Consider the following 17,853-nt stretch of genomic DNA (forward strand, 5'->3'; position numbering starts at 1 on the left):
AACAAGTGATAAATTACAATTTTGGTAATCGCGTTATTAAACATCAATTTACTCATATAACCGCGAATAATCTTTCGTTATCGTACATCGGAGCGATACGTTGAATTTTAATACTATTTAAATATCAATCCAGATCAATCCAGTTCAATCTGATTTCCGAAAATTGTTCGCGTACTATTGAAAACGCAAAGTACGAGGTCCCACAAATAATACGATATTAAAGTATCCGAATTAATAATCCGAATATTTAAATAACTCCATTATTCGTCATTACTTTTTTTATTGTATGTGAATTTTATTTATTGGATTGTAGGTTTACGAGTGACTGATACTTGGCCAAACAAGGGCGAAATTATCTTCGAAGATGTCTCTCTACGCTATGACGCCGACAGAAATCCAGTGATCACAGATTTATCTTTGAAAATACCAGCTGGACAAAAGGTAATTAATAACATGTTAATCAAAGCAATATATTAACTGTGAAAATGCACTTATTTCAATTATTTTTTTATTTTGATACGCAACGGTACGAAAATGTTTTCTCATATACAGGGTGAGGCACCTAAAACAGGCCACCTGAATATCTCGGCTGTTATTGGTGATAGAAAAAAATGTGTCAGACCAAACTTGCATGGTTTCGAGGGACACATAATTTGTTCTAAATAGTTTTTTATTAGGTGGACGCGTAGAGGTCATATGAAGGTCAACTTCGTTTTTTTAAATGGTATGATATGTTTTTTTACGTACCATCTAGTAGAGCGTTTGAAGATGCGCACATTGATCTACGGGTCAAAATCATTCAAGGTCACTGAAGGCTAAAATTTCTAAGTGCTAGAACTTTTTTATTTCTGAGTTTACGGTATTTTCAATAGCAGAGAACTCTAGGCAATATAAAAAATATAGATATCAACAACTCAGAACTTCTCGGAAAAGAAAAAATTTCTAAGAGCTAGAACTTTTTCATTTCTGAATTTACAGTATTTTCAATAGTAGAGAACTCTAGGCAATATAAAAAATATAGATATCAACAACTCAGAACTTCTCGGAAAAGAAAAAATTTCTAAGGGTTAGAATTTTATCATTTCTGAGTTTACGGTATTTTCAAAGCAGAGAACTCTAGGCAATATAAAAAATAATAATATCATCAACTCAGAACTCCTCTGAGAAGAAAAAAATTTTTAAATCGAGAACTTTTTCATTTCTGAATTTACGGTATTTCAATAGCAAAAAAAAAAAAAAAAAAAAAAAAAAAATTTAACGTAGAATTTATCTATTTCAATAGCAGAGAACTCTAGGCAATATAAAAAATATAAATATCAACAACTCAGAACCTGGCGGAAAAAGAAAAAAATTTCTAAGGGCTAGAACTTTTTTATTTCTGAATTTACGGTATTTTCAATAGCAGAGAACTCTAGGCAATATAAAAAATTATGATAACAACAACTCAGAACTTGGCGGAAAAAGAAAAAAATTTCTAAGGGCTAGAACTTTTTCATTTCTGAGTTTACATAGTATTTTTAATAGCAGAGAACTCTAGGCAATATAAAGTAAATTATTTTCCCTTGCAGTTGGCCTTCAGTGACCTTGAATGATTTTGACCCGTAGATCAATGTGCGCATCTTCAAACGCTCTACTAGATGGTACGTAAAAAAACATATCATACCATTTAAAAAAACGAAGTTGACCTTCATATGACCTCTACGCGTCCACTTAATAAAAAATTATTTAGAACAAATTATGTGTCCCTCGAAACCATGCAAGTTTGGTCTGACACATTTTTTTCTATCACCAATAACAGCCGAGATATTCAGGTGGCCTGTTTTAGGTGCCTCACCCTGTATACAACTGATATTTGTAGTTAGGCATTTGTGGAAGAACCGGTGGAGGAAAATCGTCGAGTGTGATGGCCCTCTTTCAACTAATCGAGATCAGCCAAGGCCGCGTGCTCCTGGACGGAATCGACATACGACAAGTCCCTCTTCGAATACTGCGATCACGATTGTCAGCCATACCGCAGGATGCAATAATGTTCAGTGGAACGATCAGGTACGCAAACTTTACAAAATATCTAGCCTTCGATACACCTCGTATTTACACACATATTTGTTAGCTAGGCTTGACACGTATAACATTAATTAAAAAAATTACACGTTTAAAATTTAAAAAACTTCTCTGTTTATATAGGGAGAATCTAGATCCGCTTTCGCAACATAACGATCAAGAAATTTGGAACGCCTTGGAGCTTTCTCAAATCAAAGATGTCGTGGCTTCGCATCCCGAAGGCCTGAGTACGTAATAGTTTACGTAATAAAATGGAAAAAATACATACGGAAGAATAACGTAAGATCATCAAATGGATACAACGCAAATTTTTCATTCCGACACAGATCTAGAGGTACGAGAAGGCGGCGAAAACTTTTCTGCTGGTCAGCTTCAACTTCTGTGCATGGCACGCGCGATTCTTCAACGATCGAGCGTCATTGTGCTCGATGAAGCGACCAGCGCACTCGACGTAGCCACCGAGAAATCACTCTTAAAGGCGGCTGCCGTCGCTTTTGAGCACAAGACTGTGATCATTATCGCGGTTAGTGAAACTGTTTTTTTTTTCTAAATCAGTTATATATTCCACCAAAAGGCGGTCTGTTTCGTTGAATTTTAATCATAGTCTAATTTTCTGTTTTTCTAACTGTTACAAGTTAGACATTGTAAGTTAAATGTACATTACATTTGCACAATTTACTGAAAGCAGATTGTCGCTTGAATTTTCAATGACTACGTGAATAAATTTCGACTTCATCAGCATCATTATCTTTGTAATACTTTATAAAACTTACGAATATTTTAATATTAATTCTACACGTATATATTACGATTTTGTGAATCTGATGGTAAAAAATATCTCCATATTTTTTATATTAATAGCATCGAAAGTAACGTAAATTTTTATGATTTCCTCCTATAATGAGTAGAATAAGATCATTAACAATTATGCGAAAATCAGAAAGAAGACTACAAAATTGAAGCGTATTTTCTAATATTCCTAAAATTTTTATATTAATCGAAAGAAAGGGAACTTAATTACATCAAACTAAAGTAAGATTTTAATAGAATTAATTTTTTCACAGCACCGAGCGGCAACTTTGTTAGATTGCGATCGCATCATCGTGTTTAACGAGGGCAAGATCGTCGAAGAGGGTTCACCGGCAGATTTAATTCAGCGTCAAAATGGAATCTTCTCTGCGATGATCAAAGCGGCCGAACAAAGTGGCGGACAACGGTGATCGTGAAAGAAAGGAGGAAAAGGACGCGTCGATAGATTTTACTTAATCGCTTTATCGATTTAAAATAAAAATATATACAAATGGAAACAAAGACTGCTTTTAAAGACGAAATTAATATCTCTTCATAATGTATCTACGTCGTACGAATGACAAAGCTTTATTTTTATACTAATAGAACGTGACTGTAACTCGTGTGTGAGTGTAACTCGCTATCTTTATATGACATTTTATTTTTCTATCGTGAACGTATTAGATAGATTATGCGTAATACTTTGTAAATATATATAGAAAGATACTGTAAATATATTATATGTATGTCATCTTCAACTGGAAGGCAGCATCGAGATTTTCCTTATCTTTATTAATAAATCAAGCGAAATTCCACCGATTTAAATCATGTTAAAAAATGTGTTATATTTCACTAAACAATATTCAAAGCATTTTGAATAATTATTCTTATGTCCGTATTATAAGCATCATTACATAACAGCCACTTTCGCTGCTCAGTATTCCATCAGTTCGCGAACGAATTCTTTAAATTGTTGAGAATAAAAAGAAACGCGTGTTGGAGAATATGATTATGAATATTACATAAACAGCACATATATAACGTACACCATGAGCGATAAATAAAATCTAACGATAACGGAAGAACCGAAAAAAGAAAAAAAAACAAAACACAAGAATGTTTTATAATAAATTATACGGAACATGTAAGAACGGCTGATAAAAATTGCGTGTAAAGATAAGATCGAGCAGCATGAACACATAAGTGTAACAGATAATAACCGCGGGGGACTAGAATAAATAAGAAATGAGGAAGTGTAGTCCCAGCCGAGCGGAGTCCGAGGAGACCGCAAAACCGTACGTATACCTGCACACGCATCGCCCGGAATATCGCGCGGATAAGAGAGTGCCAAACGATAATAATTACCAATACCCCCACACGGCACGTATCTATACTGGCGCGGAAAACGTGAGCGTATTTTTCTCTGTTAGTGACACCGTGGCCGGCCCGTCGACAGCATCGCGGAGTGCTGTTCCGGCCCGTCAGTGGATTTCGGCTTTGACAAGATCGGGAACAGATCGACGACGACGACACGGATCTCCGATAAGCCGATCACACACGTGGAATCCGATATCGGAGGGACCGCAGGCAGCTCGTACATTTTTTATTGACACAAATGTCACGGCGATCGTCGCGCGAGAGAGCCGCCTCCGTTCATCGGGACACACGCGCGGCCATGGACGCTAATGCGGATTAATTGCTGTCGATGGCTATTAACTGAAGGTGTGGACTCCTCTCTCGCCAGGCTGACTTCGGATAACGAGGAGAGAATTAACAATATCTGCCGGTGACAATAATTCGCAACAGCGATACAGTATCGTGACAATCACCGGCGATTGTCAAAAATCTTCGAGTCGGTGATCGGATAGGTGAAGTCTCGGTTGATTGAATTGATTGTGACGTGAGGCATTAACGGTGAACTCTTTTCTTAAATCGATCAAATTGGAAAATTGGAGCTTCAAGACAGATTAGACTCGAGTTAACGTGGAAATTGCATTGATTTGCAAGGCAAATCAGTGAGCAAAATCACACTTGCTGTGTGATTGAGAACAGCTCGAGGTGAGTGAGGCTCGAGAATGTGAGTGGTGAACGTGTCTTGGAGGAAGCGTACACTTTTCTGGAGCGAAACGCTTTGCTCTTGATCGCAAATCGGCGTGGAATCGTAAAAGCGATTGGCGACGCGACGAATCAGCGAGGCCGAGAATTGGAATATCGTAACATTCACCAGGTGAGTATTTCCGGCAAATTAATTACACGCTCATCAAGAGATCTTTACGACGTGGCACAGACGATCCACTTGTATTTTCGAAAATTATACTCACATCGTCTCATTCGTCATACAAGGAGGATTCTAATTTTCTTTTGCATTTTGAAATATTAGTAACTTTCATGTAGACACGGAACACGTCGAGACCTTTATAAAATTGAGTTTAAATATACTCAAACCTTGTAAATAAATTACCTTGCGATATTTTGTAAATTACTTTGGACTTCTACAGAGTGATAATTATTAATATCTCAAGTAAAAGATTATTTCATAATATTTCTTATCGGTTGTTATTTATCACAAGAACGATAAGTTCTAAATCATAAGAAAAGCAACAGAATTTAGGCCGAATTCGTTCGCGGAAAGAATACGATACTCTAGTCTAATAGATCTGATAACGTCATGGTAATAATGCGAAAGTTTAAGCAGAACAAGCTATATTGTAAATTATATAAAATGAGTCATTCGCTTTGGTTACCTAACGACGTGTCAGTAGAATAACGTCAATGATAAGGTTTGACGCACTTGCTCGCCTCATTGAATTAAAGCACGTGGTCAGGTAACGGACGTAACGCAACAGACACAAAAAACAGACGTAAACTCCCATTTACAAACAGATAAATGTCGGATAAATTGTTGTAAGAAAAATGCCAGATCACTACAGAGTAAGTGGAGTCGCACTCGAGGACTGTTGTCTATTGTTGAAAAAAACCAAGCTATAACTAGCAAGCACGATAAAAGGCTGCATAAGCCCGATAAAAGGCCATCGTGTCGTAGATAAGGCTGCAGGAAATATCAAAGCGGCGAGCCATCGATTGTCTGCGAGCTAATAAATTAAAAGAGCTCGCTTCCGAGAAGCATTAATCATTAAAACAGGCTAACAGACTAGGTTCGACTCTTCACAAGAAACGAGAGACGGATGATCGTCTCTCGTCTCAGAATCCTCTCGAATGTTTTTCGAAAGCGAACGAGTATTTTCAAATGGCGCGGCGTGTTTGCTGGAATAATTAATAAACATATTCGCGAGCGTTTTTATTTAAGTGTGTACCATCAATGCCAATTTGTTGCCGCAGGCACACGTTTAAAATTCGCGACGGCGACACGACGCGTAGCTGCATCGGTGTCGAATTGCCTTGGACTTCGATTACGCTTCTACCGGTGTACACGGAATTTTACACGTTCGCATGCAAAACTTTCGCTCGCCGATGTGAGAATGCAAGACGAAGACATTGCTGAATCAGCGAGACTTATTATCATGGAGGAAAACATTGCAATTTACATCAAAACGCTTCATTATCTTGTACCCGAAGCTTTTAGCATGCACAATCTTGAATAGTGCGATAAATGTCTGCATATAATCAACACTCAATCGACCGTCGAAGAACTGAAGTGTACATGTAGTTCCTGCATAAAATCAGCACTTCAATTATTGAATTATTATTCATTATTGTGAACCAAATTGGAACAAGGTGGTTCAATATTACCCTCAACCTATGCAAAACATTAACGATGTAACGAATATAGTGTTATTTATACGAAAAATAAATATAAACCGAGAAAACTCAATGTAACGTCAGTCAAAGTCATAAGATCGCGATCTGCGACGATCTCGATTGGTTACGATGAATCATGATGACTCATGACGATCTATCGCGATGAATCTCGCAGGAACAACCGCTTGTTCTCGGAGGAAAGGTACAGGTAAAAAACAAGAAAAACAATATTATGCAAAGCAGGAGAACGCGATCGCGTTCCAAGTTCCCGTTTTTGCCCATGTCGAAGGCTGAGTGAACAAACGTAACATTGTTAAGTTAACATTATAACCAGGTAACAAGAAAAACAAGGTATTCTCCCGGCGATTTCGCGGCTGCGAGACGCGTTCGTGAGTTCGACAAGGAACACGAAGGTGGCTTTATTATAGAGTCATTAGATAAGATGCTCGCGCGCAGGTATATGTATGTACCTGACTGTTGACACTGCTCGCCGCCGCTTTGCCGTTATCGGCTAGATAAGATTTCTGCGTCTTTGTCGAACCTGAGGCATCCAGTCGAATGCGCGAATTCGTGCGGTGCAGCTCCGCGATCGCGGCTGAAAAAAGAAAGGTGGAGGAACATCCACTCCGGGATCGCGCGAGCGAAAGTGCAAGATCGCATCCACGAGACCGCGTCATCCGGTTCCTCGGAGGCCTGCCGCCGCAGAAGTCTCAATCTTCACCTCTTTTGAGACATTTCGCACGTCAACCTGAAGGGTGAGTCTTGAAGAATGATATCAAGCGTCTCGGCTGCGCCGCGTTTTCCTCGTCTAGGTCACTTTATCTGTGTCTGAGAGATTATCTGTGTCTCAAAACAGGGATGGAGATCTCTCGGCGATCGTTCGCGCATTCTTTCATCCGCGTTGCCGATTATCTAATCGGTCCACGGAAACGCTGATTCGTGTTCCCGATACCAATCCGAGAGCGATAAATTTCAAGATCGACTTGCATTCCGCCGTTCGATAACCGAAAGAAGCCAGTCGAGCGAGATAAGGCTTCCATCATTTCATCAGCGGGCTCAGATCGCATCGAGACACCGAACTCTTAGACGAACTGTTAGACGAACATTCGTATCGTTAGATCTCTAGTCCAGTCTAGTTTAATCTAGTCATGCAATTTTGTCCAGAGTAACCCGCGCGAGATAGAAATTATAATTTATATTAGATATATTTTACTCAGATATTTTCAGAAAACTGCTCTAACTACTTTTGCAAGCACTGAGAAATACAATATCTCTTGAAGAACAGAATCGGTAATATATATTAATATATTAAAAAAGGAATTATACAGTTTACTATATATTTTCATATTGAAAATTTATGAAACTGTCTGGATAATCATGGTTTGCCCGTGTTTTGATATTTTACTTACAAATTTATTTGCAGCCGATAGTGTGTGCGATCGTTTGGACTGAGAAATTATCATACGGTGAAAACAAGTTTATTTTTTCTCAGTAATATGTATGAATATTAAATATTAAATATTTTAGTTTTAAATATTTATTTTTTAATTACATAATTTATATATTTTTTAATTACATAATTTATGCGATTTATTACATTCTTTATTCCTATCATTATGCTTACGTTTCTGCGTGCCTTGAGCATTAATTATCTGACAGAGGACTGAAAACGAACGCGGTAGGCGATGAACCGGAAATAATAATTAAAGACGTCATAAAGAATAGCTCTCCAGAAAACAAACTCGTAATTCGCACGTGTCGTCTTAAAAGAATTAATTATAGCACATGCCGTGTACACACATGCGTGGACGGAGTTAATTAACCTCGGCACGGTTGTCGGCACAGTTGATTAAACGTGTCTGTAATAAAGAGCTGTCCATGTAATTGACACAAAACAGTTACAAAACAATATTGCCTTAATCGTCCGCGGCCTAATGTAATGTACACGCAGACCTCTTCGCAAATATATCGTTAAAACATCGGATAGCTTAACACGCCCGTTAATTGCTCGCTGTCTTAACGCTATAGTGCCGTATCATTTTCGCAGCACACCATAAAATATCTGCGAATCATAAAAATATATAGTCACACAAAATGAACCGGAGCCTGAAAGATGAGATCTAAAGCACGAGGCTGAATCAGAATTATGTGTCTACACATCAGCAAAAAATGCCTAGTTATCTAAAGATACGCAAAACTATATTCATATTTAAAATCACAGCCCGAAAGTTTAAACTTAATACTTGCATCGAGTTTAATATATATATCCAATTATACTGAATAAATATTTGTTTATCCTTTAATTTGTGCGCAAATAGATTATTGCGTATTAACTGCTGAGTCTGTGGAAATCGATTAAATTATTTTTAATGTTAAATTAATTAGTCGATACGTAACATGTAATGCATTTACATTAGAAGTTGTCAAAGAAGGCGGATAAAATCATCCGGCAGTAGGCAATCAGGCAGTAGGTCTCACAAAAACGATGTTGAAAACAAAAAGTTCGTCAATCGCGACAGCACGGAGCGCTTAAAGTCATCGCTCGTCTTTATATTTCCCGTTTGGTACTCGATACTGAGTGTCTACGCATTGTGCAACAGATTACGGTATCATTATAGGTGCCCATCGTTTCCGCGACCTTGGAATTTTTACATAAGAAGCTAAAAAGCAAAGCGAAAGAAGTGTCGCGCATCGAGCGTGTCTGCAATTATCCCGAAGACGTTAATTCCGCGCTGATGTTAACGAGGCATTGCAGTCGGTCGCGTTCACGGAACGGAAAGTGTCATTTTGCAGAGCGTAAAATGTAGCTTGGCGACGCAACAATCACGACAACAAAGCTGACCGCTTCTCGTTCTCATTTCCTTCGTCGTCCCTGCATTTTCTTCCTCCGCAGAACGCGGTGAAATCCGATTTCACACGCACGTAATACGCGAATGTAAGAAGCCCGACGATTATTCCGACGTCGCTATGCGAAACATGAATAATGAGTAACAATAAAATATGTAAATAGCATGCAACAAAGTAAATCTAAATTCTCGTGTAAGAGGAACGTGCTAACAATTCTAATTATTGTTAATTCTAATTATTTTTCAGCAAAATTATTTGAACTGCATTCTTAAATTCGATGCGAAACTTATATTTCAGGAAAACTCTATATTTATTAGGATGAATGAAGTATTTGCACTTATCTATTGATATCTATTGATAATGTGTACGGAATGCGGATGGTGAAGAATTATATAGACGTTACTTGTGTAAATCTGTCGGCTGATAAAGTTTATGACCAACAATTATTCGTCTAATTCTGCAGGTAGAACTAACGAGGCTTGCACTGCTGTGCCATAAATGTTTCTTACTGCACGCGATACTGCAATATACTAACAATTCGTTCTGCAAAAGATTTTTTTTATTTACGAGACATTTAACGCGCATTCTTTTCGCGTTTCCTGTTATGTAAAAATCAATTAATTCATATGTTGCACCGGAAGCGCAAAGCTTTCTTATCTTTTATTTCTAAACGAAAAACGCGTGATTTGCTTGCGCTTGAGGAATGAACAACGATGGTATCACCCCGTTAATTATAGTTATATAATTTTTACAGCTCGTTGCGCGCAGTAACATTATACGCGACTTATAAATTTCGTTGCCTCGTTGGTAATCACATGTTTTTCGTACAGTTCTACAATCACAGACGGAGAGATGTCTCATTAATCAACTAATGAAGGTTCTTTTAGCGTGCACGTCACGACGAGTGCATGGTTGGCGGGCGCGCTATAATTAGCGTTTAGGCAATCATTTATACCCGTATGTTTAATCAAATAGTCTTATCATTATCCCGATATAGTACGTACGATCCGATATGAACCGACCTTGCGTCACGTAACGAGGTCAGGCAAAACTGTATTTTATGTTTTATATATGTATCTTTGTCATGTCTCGTTCTTAAAATATTAAAAATATCTAAATTGCATGCAATATATATATACAGAAACGAAGGATTTTGATATAAGCCTTTGGCATCACGAAAGACGGAAAACGCAAATTTTCCGTTCGACTAAGTGCTATTTATCGTGAGATTTATTGCCAAGATCTCGGAAACTGCGGAAAAGATAACGTTTATGCCGCTGTTGACAGAAGAGGAGTCATTCCACGCGAATGTCGCGCAACAACCAGTAATTTAACTGAAATTTTTGAAGCAACGTAGGTAATGAGCGCCTCTAAAAAGTATCACCTCGAGATTCTTGCTGTGTTTGCATATTGGTGATAAACGAAGCGACGCTCGCAGTCCTCGTCAAACAATGCTCGAGGGGAAGATTAGAAGAGAATAGATACAGTATCGTTGTGCGCGCATCTTGCGAAAGAGATTCCAATAAAACGAGTAAACCGCTGTATCGCGCCGCGACAGAATCAACAGCAATGACGGTGCGCAGCGTGGCCTTTTTATTATTGAGAGACATTTTATGAGATACGCGCAGATCTTGTCACGAATACCTTTGGAAAGACCATTGCTGAAGAGAATGGAAGATTTAAACATTATTGAAAATTACACAGCTTGGAATTTTACACATATACAAGGAATCGTTTTTGTGCGCAGATAGAATGGATATAAAGTAAACCGCATAATTTTTCGGTCTAATTAATTATAAAAATAAAACTCTGGCATTTCTTTCAATAATCAAATAAAAATTTTGAAAACTTTGAGAATATTTGAGCGAAATGATATTTTCAATAGAATCACAAGAGAAATATAATCCATTAGCCACTGATGAAGATTAAATTTCAACCACTGTGGATGTAGGAGCTAAAGTTGTCACATAAAATGTTCTCCCATTGTAGCATACAATTTTCACACGTGAAACAAATTTACGAGTTACCGCGGGCTATTTAGGAACATCAAATTTGACAATGCGGGTCGTAAATTCATACTTGTAAACGACGTTTATTGCAGTCGCTCTTATCACGCCTGTCAAAGTACACAGTCTTCGGAGTATCTTTACAGCGCTTTCTTTCAGAAAAACTGCCGAAAGATCTGAACGAGGAAGACGATCAGGCGGTGAGGTCGAGAATATTCTCATCGTGAGCATGTGCTAATGCATCGTGACGTCAAGTCACGATATATCTCATGCACCAAATACCATTAGCATAAGCATGTGATTGGTGTGGAGGAGATCGTCTGTCACACCTAGCCGGAGACCGAGCAGTCACGTGTGTCTCATGTGAAATAGCGTTCGCGCGATGAGTACAACATATCTCGTGCGTGTATCGGGCAGCTCGACCAAAGGAATCAAGTGTTGATTATGAATGACCTCCGTGAGGCGATATCGAGGAACGATACATGGTATTAATTGCTAAGTGCTGCTATGAAGAAGAAAGCATGACGCGAGTAAATGAGCGATCGGATAAACGAGCGATCGTCGCAACACGCTGTGCGCTCCGTTCGATTATGACCATCAGCCTAATTAAACGCCGCTTCGTGGGAGACACGAGAACATTGTATCAGCGAGACGTGTCCCCGATGAATAAGCTACACATCATGAGTCTTGGACGGCGAATTAAACTGATAGCTTTTTAATCAATTTTTATAAAGTGTTCGGAATTCTGGTGAAATGCTTGATAGAGTGATTACACCACGGTGATGCTTTGATTATTGGCAAATGAATGGAGTACCTACTTCTTCCCTTTTCTTCTTCGTAAATAGGCAATTGCTAAAGTAATTGTCGATAGGAATTATTCTCGTAACTAGCGCGTGACGAATGCACTCGTGTTAAGAAAATTTGTGTCATTTTAATGCGAAATATTAAAATAATTTAGACTTTAATATTATTCTCGATTGACATATAAATTATAAGTTATTAATTATATCGGCAGGTTAAAAAGCATAAGAATAATAAATGTATCTTTTTTTGCAGGCGTCAAAAGAATTTGCTTTGGACATGCGTTGGACGAAGATAACATGAGGTTCTCGTGCTTCCCGAAGCCCAATATCCTTGGGCAGAGGGGTAGTATTAATCTCACCCCTCTGCCGGGCCACGAGGAATCCAACAGCATTTCTACTTCGAGTATAGTGAGTCTTGACTTTTATTTCTCGATACTCGCTCGAACAAAGACTAAATTCTTTTTTTCCGCTTTAACTTGTTACAGAATGGAAGCACGAGACATGGAGTTATTGCAAGCTACAAACGATCCGGCGAACCGGACATGACACATGGCGTTGTAAGTCCCATAATCTATAAACAAATCACCGTTAAAAGAGCGTGATTCCACGACAGTCAATCCTCACAAATAATTAAAAAAGATTTATTCAGAAATAGAAAGTTTTCTGTCATGAGAAATGTGTGGAGAGTAATTTAGTATACTATTGAATATCCATGTAAAGTTTTATCAAATTTTATCTAGAAGTTGTTGTTATCTACATGAAATGTAGATCTAGATGAAATCATTAAAGAAAAGAGAGATCCGCTGATTAACGTGGAGTTAAGCTCTCTTAACTTTGAGCAATTCAAATGTATCGATCAAATGCACCGATTTCTATATCCTTGATAAGATATAGAGATTGATCGGTCAAGTCGAATTGAGCATTGTGTCATCAAGCTGCATGGCCCATGATGAGCTCTCTGATATGATATGAAACAACGAAAATAATGTGCCGCATTCAGAAATGCATAAAGAGAATCAAGATTCCATAAAAACTTTTCAGTAAATTAAATATTTAACTTAATCATAAATCAAATACATATATTTACATTAACTATTGAGACATTTATATGAAAGATAATTTTTCGTCTTCAGATACGCCCGCTGCCTGGCACCGTATCCTCGTTAATTGTAAATGGCAGCGGTCCACCATCGTCCACATCATCCACATCTTCTACAAAGCATAAAGCACCGTCCCCGCCGTCCAACCATGCAAATCATCAGTCCACGACACAAGAACAACCCGGAACGGAAGATGTGGCTGCTACGAACAACGGTGAACATCCTATGAACAATCCGAGAGGCGGCGTCATCGGGAGGACGCCGACGCCACCCTCGGCACCGACACCCGCATATGAGAAAGACGCCAGGTGATTAGAGCAATGAGTAATCTTATAATAAGGGCTAGTCTTAAATTTAATATTATAAAATTGCCCTATAATTAATATTAAACAATATTATAAGTGAAAGATTACGTCGCGTAATTGTTGTAATACACGTTTCGATTGATCGTTTCAATCTTTTCGGAATTTTAATTGTTGCGGTATCGTTTGTAGGAGTGCACGGCAGATTAAAAGGGCCATCCTCGAGAACGAATTTCTGGGTAACCTTGAGGAAAATCAAGTGGAAGCGCTGGTCTCCGCAATGTATCCGAAACAAATTCCCGCTAATACTCTGGTCATTCGAGAGGGTGATATAGGTAAGAGTGTATATAAATTTTCACATGCTGTCACATATAAATGTTAAAAACATTATCAATATATTGCTTTACGTAATAGCCATGATCGATCAACTATGTGCATAAATTTTTACGCGTGTGCTGTTTGTCCACAGGCTCACATTTGTACGTATCGGCGGAGGGTGAGTTCGACATTTACGACGGGAACAAATTCCAAAGAAGCTTCGGACCAGGAATCGCGTTTGGTGAGATTGCTCTGTTGTACAACACGAAAAGACTTCGATCTATCAGCGGTAAGTACAAAACATGATGAGATTCTATCGCAGAGTGCATAAATTGTAAATTATGGGATTTACTATTTTGTGGAAAATTCATCCGGTTTGTGTACTTTTAGTAAAGAAAGGTGGAAAGGTATGGGTACTGGACAGATCAGTATTTCTCACCATAATGATGAGAACAGTTCAAGAACAATTGGAAAGCAATATCCGCTTCCTCCAACGCGTTTCCGTTCTGCAAAAGCTCCCCGAACCCAAGGACCACGTTCTCGCGAAAATATCCGATCTTTTAAGAATAGTAAGTGTACAATGAAGAAAACATAATCACGTAATACGATTCATTAAAAGTATTAAAAATTTTGGAATAATATTAAAGATATCAAAGATACCATTTTATACCGAATAAAGGCACAACATAAGATATAATATGAAATAATGTTCACAGGAATTTTTTCCGGCCGGAGCCAAGATATTGCGGCAGGGTGAGAAGGGCGAGAAATTTTACATAATCAGCGGCGGAAATGTGCGGATTACCAAGGATACCGAATACGGAGGCGAGGAGGAGCTGGTGGTTCTCGGTAAAGGAGAGTATTTCGGTGAATTGGCTCTTTACGATGACGAGGGAGAACGACGTGCCAATGCGATCGCGCTTGCACCTGGTGTCGAATGCCTGACGTTGGACAGAACGTAAGTTAAAATACGTACACGTGCAATTTTCTCAATGAAGTTTTAAAATTGCTTGTTACTTTTGAGCATAATTTAGATAAGTTTGAAAACGCGTTTCAACGCAATGAAACTATTTTATTCTTGAGAAATATTTCAAGTTATCTATGCTTTAAATAATACTGTGATAGAATCTTACTTGCAAAAATTGCAGATCATTTTTGAACTATCTGGGCAGCCTGGATGAGATTCGTAACAAGGACTGGTTGGCGGAATACGAAAAGCAGAAACGTTCATTGACTCCGAAAAAGTGGACTAATGAGTATGCAAATCTAACTTTGGCCGATTTGGAGACAAGAGGCACGTTAGGAGTGGGTGGATTTGGCCGGGTCGAGTTGGTCACGCTCAGATCTGACCCGAACAAGAGCTTCGCTCTGAAGAAACTCAAGAAGAAGGTCATGGTCGAACAGCAGCAGCAGGAGCATGTGCTCAACGAGAAACACATTATGCAAGCATGTGACTCTCCATTCATATGCAAGTGAGTCAGTCACGAGAATTTCCAGTATCGCAATACGTATCGACATGAGTTTGTAATAACATAGAATTACTTCGCACTTTGTAGAAAAAAATTGCAGATGTTTTAAAGAGACGTAAATAACACTCTGATCAATTTGCAAATTGTTACATTCTGAGCGTTAAAATTAATTAGCACAACAAAATGTTACAGCAATAGAGCTAAAATATTCAAGAAAATTTACACAAGAGATATTTCTTCAATGGAATTTAACATAACTTCTCATATGCTCAGGCTCTATCAGACGTATAAGGATAGCAAATACGTCTTTTTTCTGATGGAGGTGTGTCTCGGTGGAGACGTGTGGACGAGCCTGCAGAGGAGGCGATACTTCGACGACGCCACTACGCAATTTATGGTAGGCTGCGTGGTGGAAGCCCTCGATCACCTACATTCGCTAAATATCGTCTACCGAGATCTCAAACCGGAGAATCTTATGCTCGATGCGCGCGGTTACTTGAAACTGGTGCGTACATTTGCTTACTGTAATTGTAAAACAGATAAATGTATAATACAATATATTATGATATATTATGAATATTATAATACAACGAGAAATTACAATTTCAATAAATAAAAGAATGTTTCTTCTGCTATAGGTGGACTTTGGTTTTAGCAAAAAGATTGGTCCTGCTAAAACGTGGACCTTCGCCGGCACTCCAGAATACGTCGCGCCAGAAATTATTTTGAATAAAGGACACGACAGGTGAGAAAACTTGATTTAACACTTGTTATTTAATTACTACTCCGCCTAATTTTCCACATGTTTTTACATTATCTATCTGTTTTACAATTTTGCTAGGGCGGTTGATTATTGGGCTCTTGGCATTCTAACACACGAGCTTCTCGTCGGCAAGCCGCCTTTCCGAGGATCTGATCACATGACTACGTATAACAAAATTCTGAAAGGCATTGAGATGGTCGGCATACCGAGTGTCGTCAACAAAAATGCGAATAATCTCATTAAAAAGTTACTTCGTCTAAGTCCGTCAGAACGATTGGGTTATCAGCGAAACGGGATACAGGACATTCGCGATCACAAGTGAGTCTTTGTAAAGTTTTATAGAAAAGGAAGAGAGAGAAATGCATATTTCTCTAAAAACACAAAATTTCATAAATTATTGAATATTTTCAAAGACATTTTATACTTAAATGAATATTTTTAGAAAAATGCTCTAGTTTTTAAACGTATTCTCCGTAAAATTAAGGAAATACTGAAGCACATAATATGGAGCAACAAATATAACAGTTATTTTTGTTTCTTCAACAGGTGGTTTTCGGGATTCAACTGGCAGGCGCTTCAAAGATTAGCTCTACCAGCTCCTATTGTACCCACGGTACGTCTATCGTGTGTATTAAAATGCAACAATATCGTTTAGACTTTCTTTATTTAAAAAATTTGTTATGTTCATCTAAAAAAAAACAATTCTATTCGGATATTTTCAGGTGCGGCATCAACTTGACACGCGAAACTTCGAACGATACCCACCCGACCGCGACATTCCACCAGACGAATTTTCTGGTTGGGACATCGACTTCTGAGGATAATTTATCGATATGATAGAATTAAATAATAGATATAATAATAACACGATCTTTGCGCCTTTGTTAAAAAGTACATTTTTTAATCATATGCGATCGTCATAAAGCAATCGCCTTTCTACTAACTGTTACCAAAAAATAACAATGTGATAAAAATGCGAGGATTGTCTCGCTTCAATCTCGAAATGTAAAATGATAAGTAACTGCGTGAGCAAATTAATGTATATGCCAATAATTAACGATCTTCTTATTAATTATTAATCAGCTGATAATTAATAATTGTCATTTCAAAAAATTTCTTATAATATTTCGCATTTGATTGGTTCATTCGCAAAATTATAACGTTTTTACTCCATAAAATCATTCGTAAAATTATTTGTCACTATTAGGTAAAAATATCTTTAACTTATTCATCGATCCTCTAATTTTTGACGGACAAATAACTCGTAAAAATAATTTACTGTTATAAGAATATTATTTTTTCATAAGCAATCACTGAGATTCCAGTGTAACTTGACTAAAAATGTGCATATATTCTAACGATACTCCGTTTTCTACACAGAAGCCAATCGTACGATATTAACATTATTCCATCCCGTAATTATACATTTTTTCCGCTCGTAAAGGAGAACCTTACATGGTAAATAGATTTAGATCCGATTAGGGCGGTTTGGTCGCACTAGCATGTACTCGCAAGACAACATCACATTTGCAAATAAATGATTTTATAACCATGATTATTGTGTTGCATTGTGCGCTGAATACTTTTCTCCTTTGTTTAATTGTTATTAATATAAACTTTCTACTCCATATTACTT

At 37.8% G+C, this 17,853-nt stretch overlaps 1 protein-coding gene across 1 annotated transcript in view; it reads left to right on the forward strand.

The window, feature by feature from the left end:
• LOC105275017 (ATP-binding cassette sub-family C member Sur) overlaps positions 1-17,769 on the forward strand; it is a 35,221-nt gene extending 17,452 nt beyond the window's left edge. Inside the window, exons 28-45 of the mRNA XM_011331603.3 lie at positions 314-441; positions 1,859-2,046; positions 2,185-2,288; positions 2,388-2,584; positions 3,126-3,264; positions 12,519-12,673; positions 12,751-12,822; positions 13,399-13,673; positions 13,860-14,002; positions 14,137-14,274; positions 14,376-14,554; positions 14,702-14,943; positions 15,134-15,457; positions 15,728-15,959; positions 16,093-16,199; positions 16,296-16,535; positions 16,764-16,830; positions 16,940-17,769. Of these exons, the coding sequence (XP_011329905.2) occupies positions 314-441; positions 1,859-2,046; positions 2,185-2,288; positions 2,388-2,584; positions 3,126-3,264; positions 12,519-12,673; positions 12,751-12,822; positions 13,399-13,673; positions 13,860-14,002; positions 14,137-14,274; positions 14,376-14,554; positions 14,702-14,943; positions 15,134-15,457; positions 15,728-15,959; positions 16,093-16,199; positions 16,296-16,535; positions 16,764-16,830; positions 16,940-17,035 (3,026 nt within the window). The 3' untranslated portion in view covers positions 17,036-17,769. The remainder of the gene's footprint in view (positions 1-313; positions 442-1,858; positions 2,047-2,184; positions 2,289-2,387; positions 2,585-3,125; positions 3,265-12,518; positions 12,674-12,750; positions 12,823-13,398; positions 13,674-13,859; positions 14,003-14,136; positions 14,275-14,375; positions 14,555-14,701; positions 14,944-15,133; positions 15,458-15,727; positions 15,960-16,092; positions 16,200-16,295; positions 16,536-16,763; positions 16,831-16,939) is intronic.
• Positions 17,770-17,853: the final 84 nt, after the last annotated feature.

The sequence above is a fragment of the Ooceraea biroi genome, chromosome 8, assembly GCF_003672135.1.
Source record: "Ooceraea biroi isolate clonal line C1 chromosome 8, Obir_v5.4, whole genome shotgun sequence".
Lineage (NCBI taxonomy): Eukaryota > Metazoa > Arthropoda > Insecta > Hymenoptera > Formicidae > Ooceraea > Ooceraea biroi.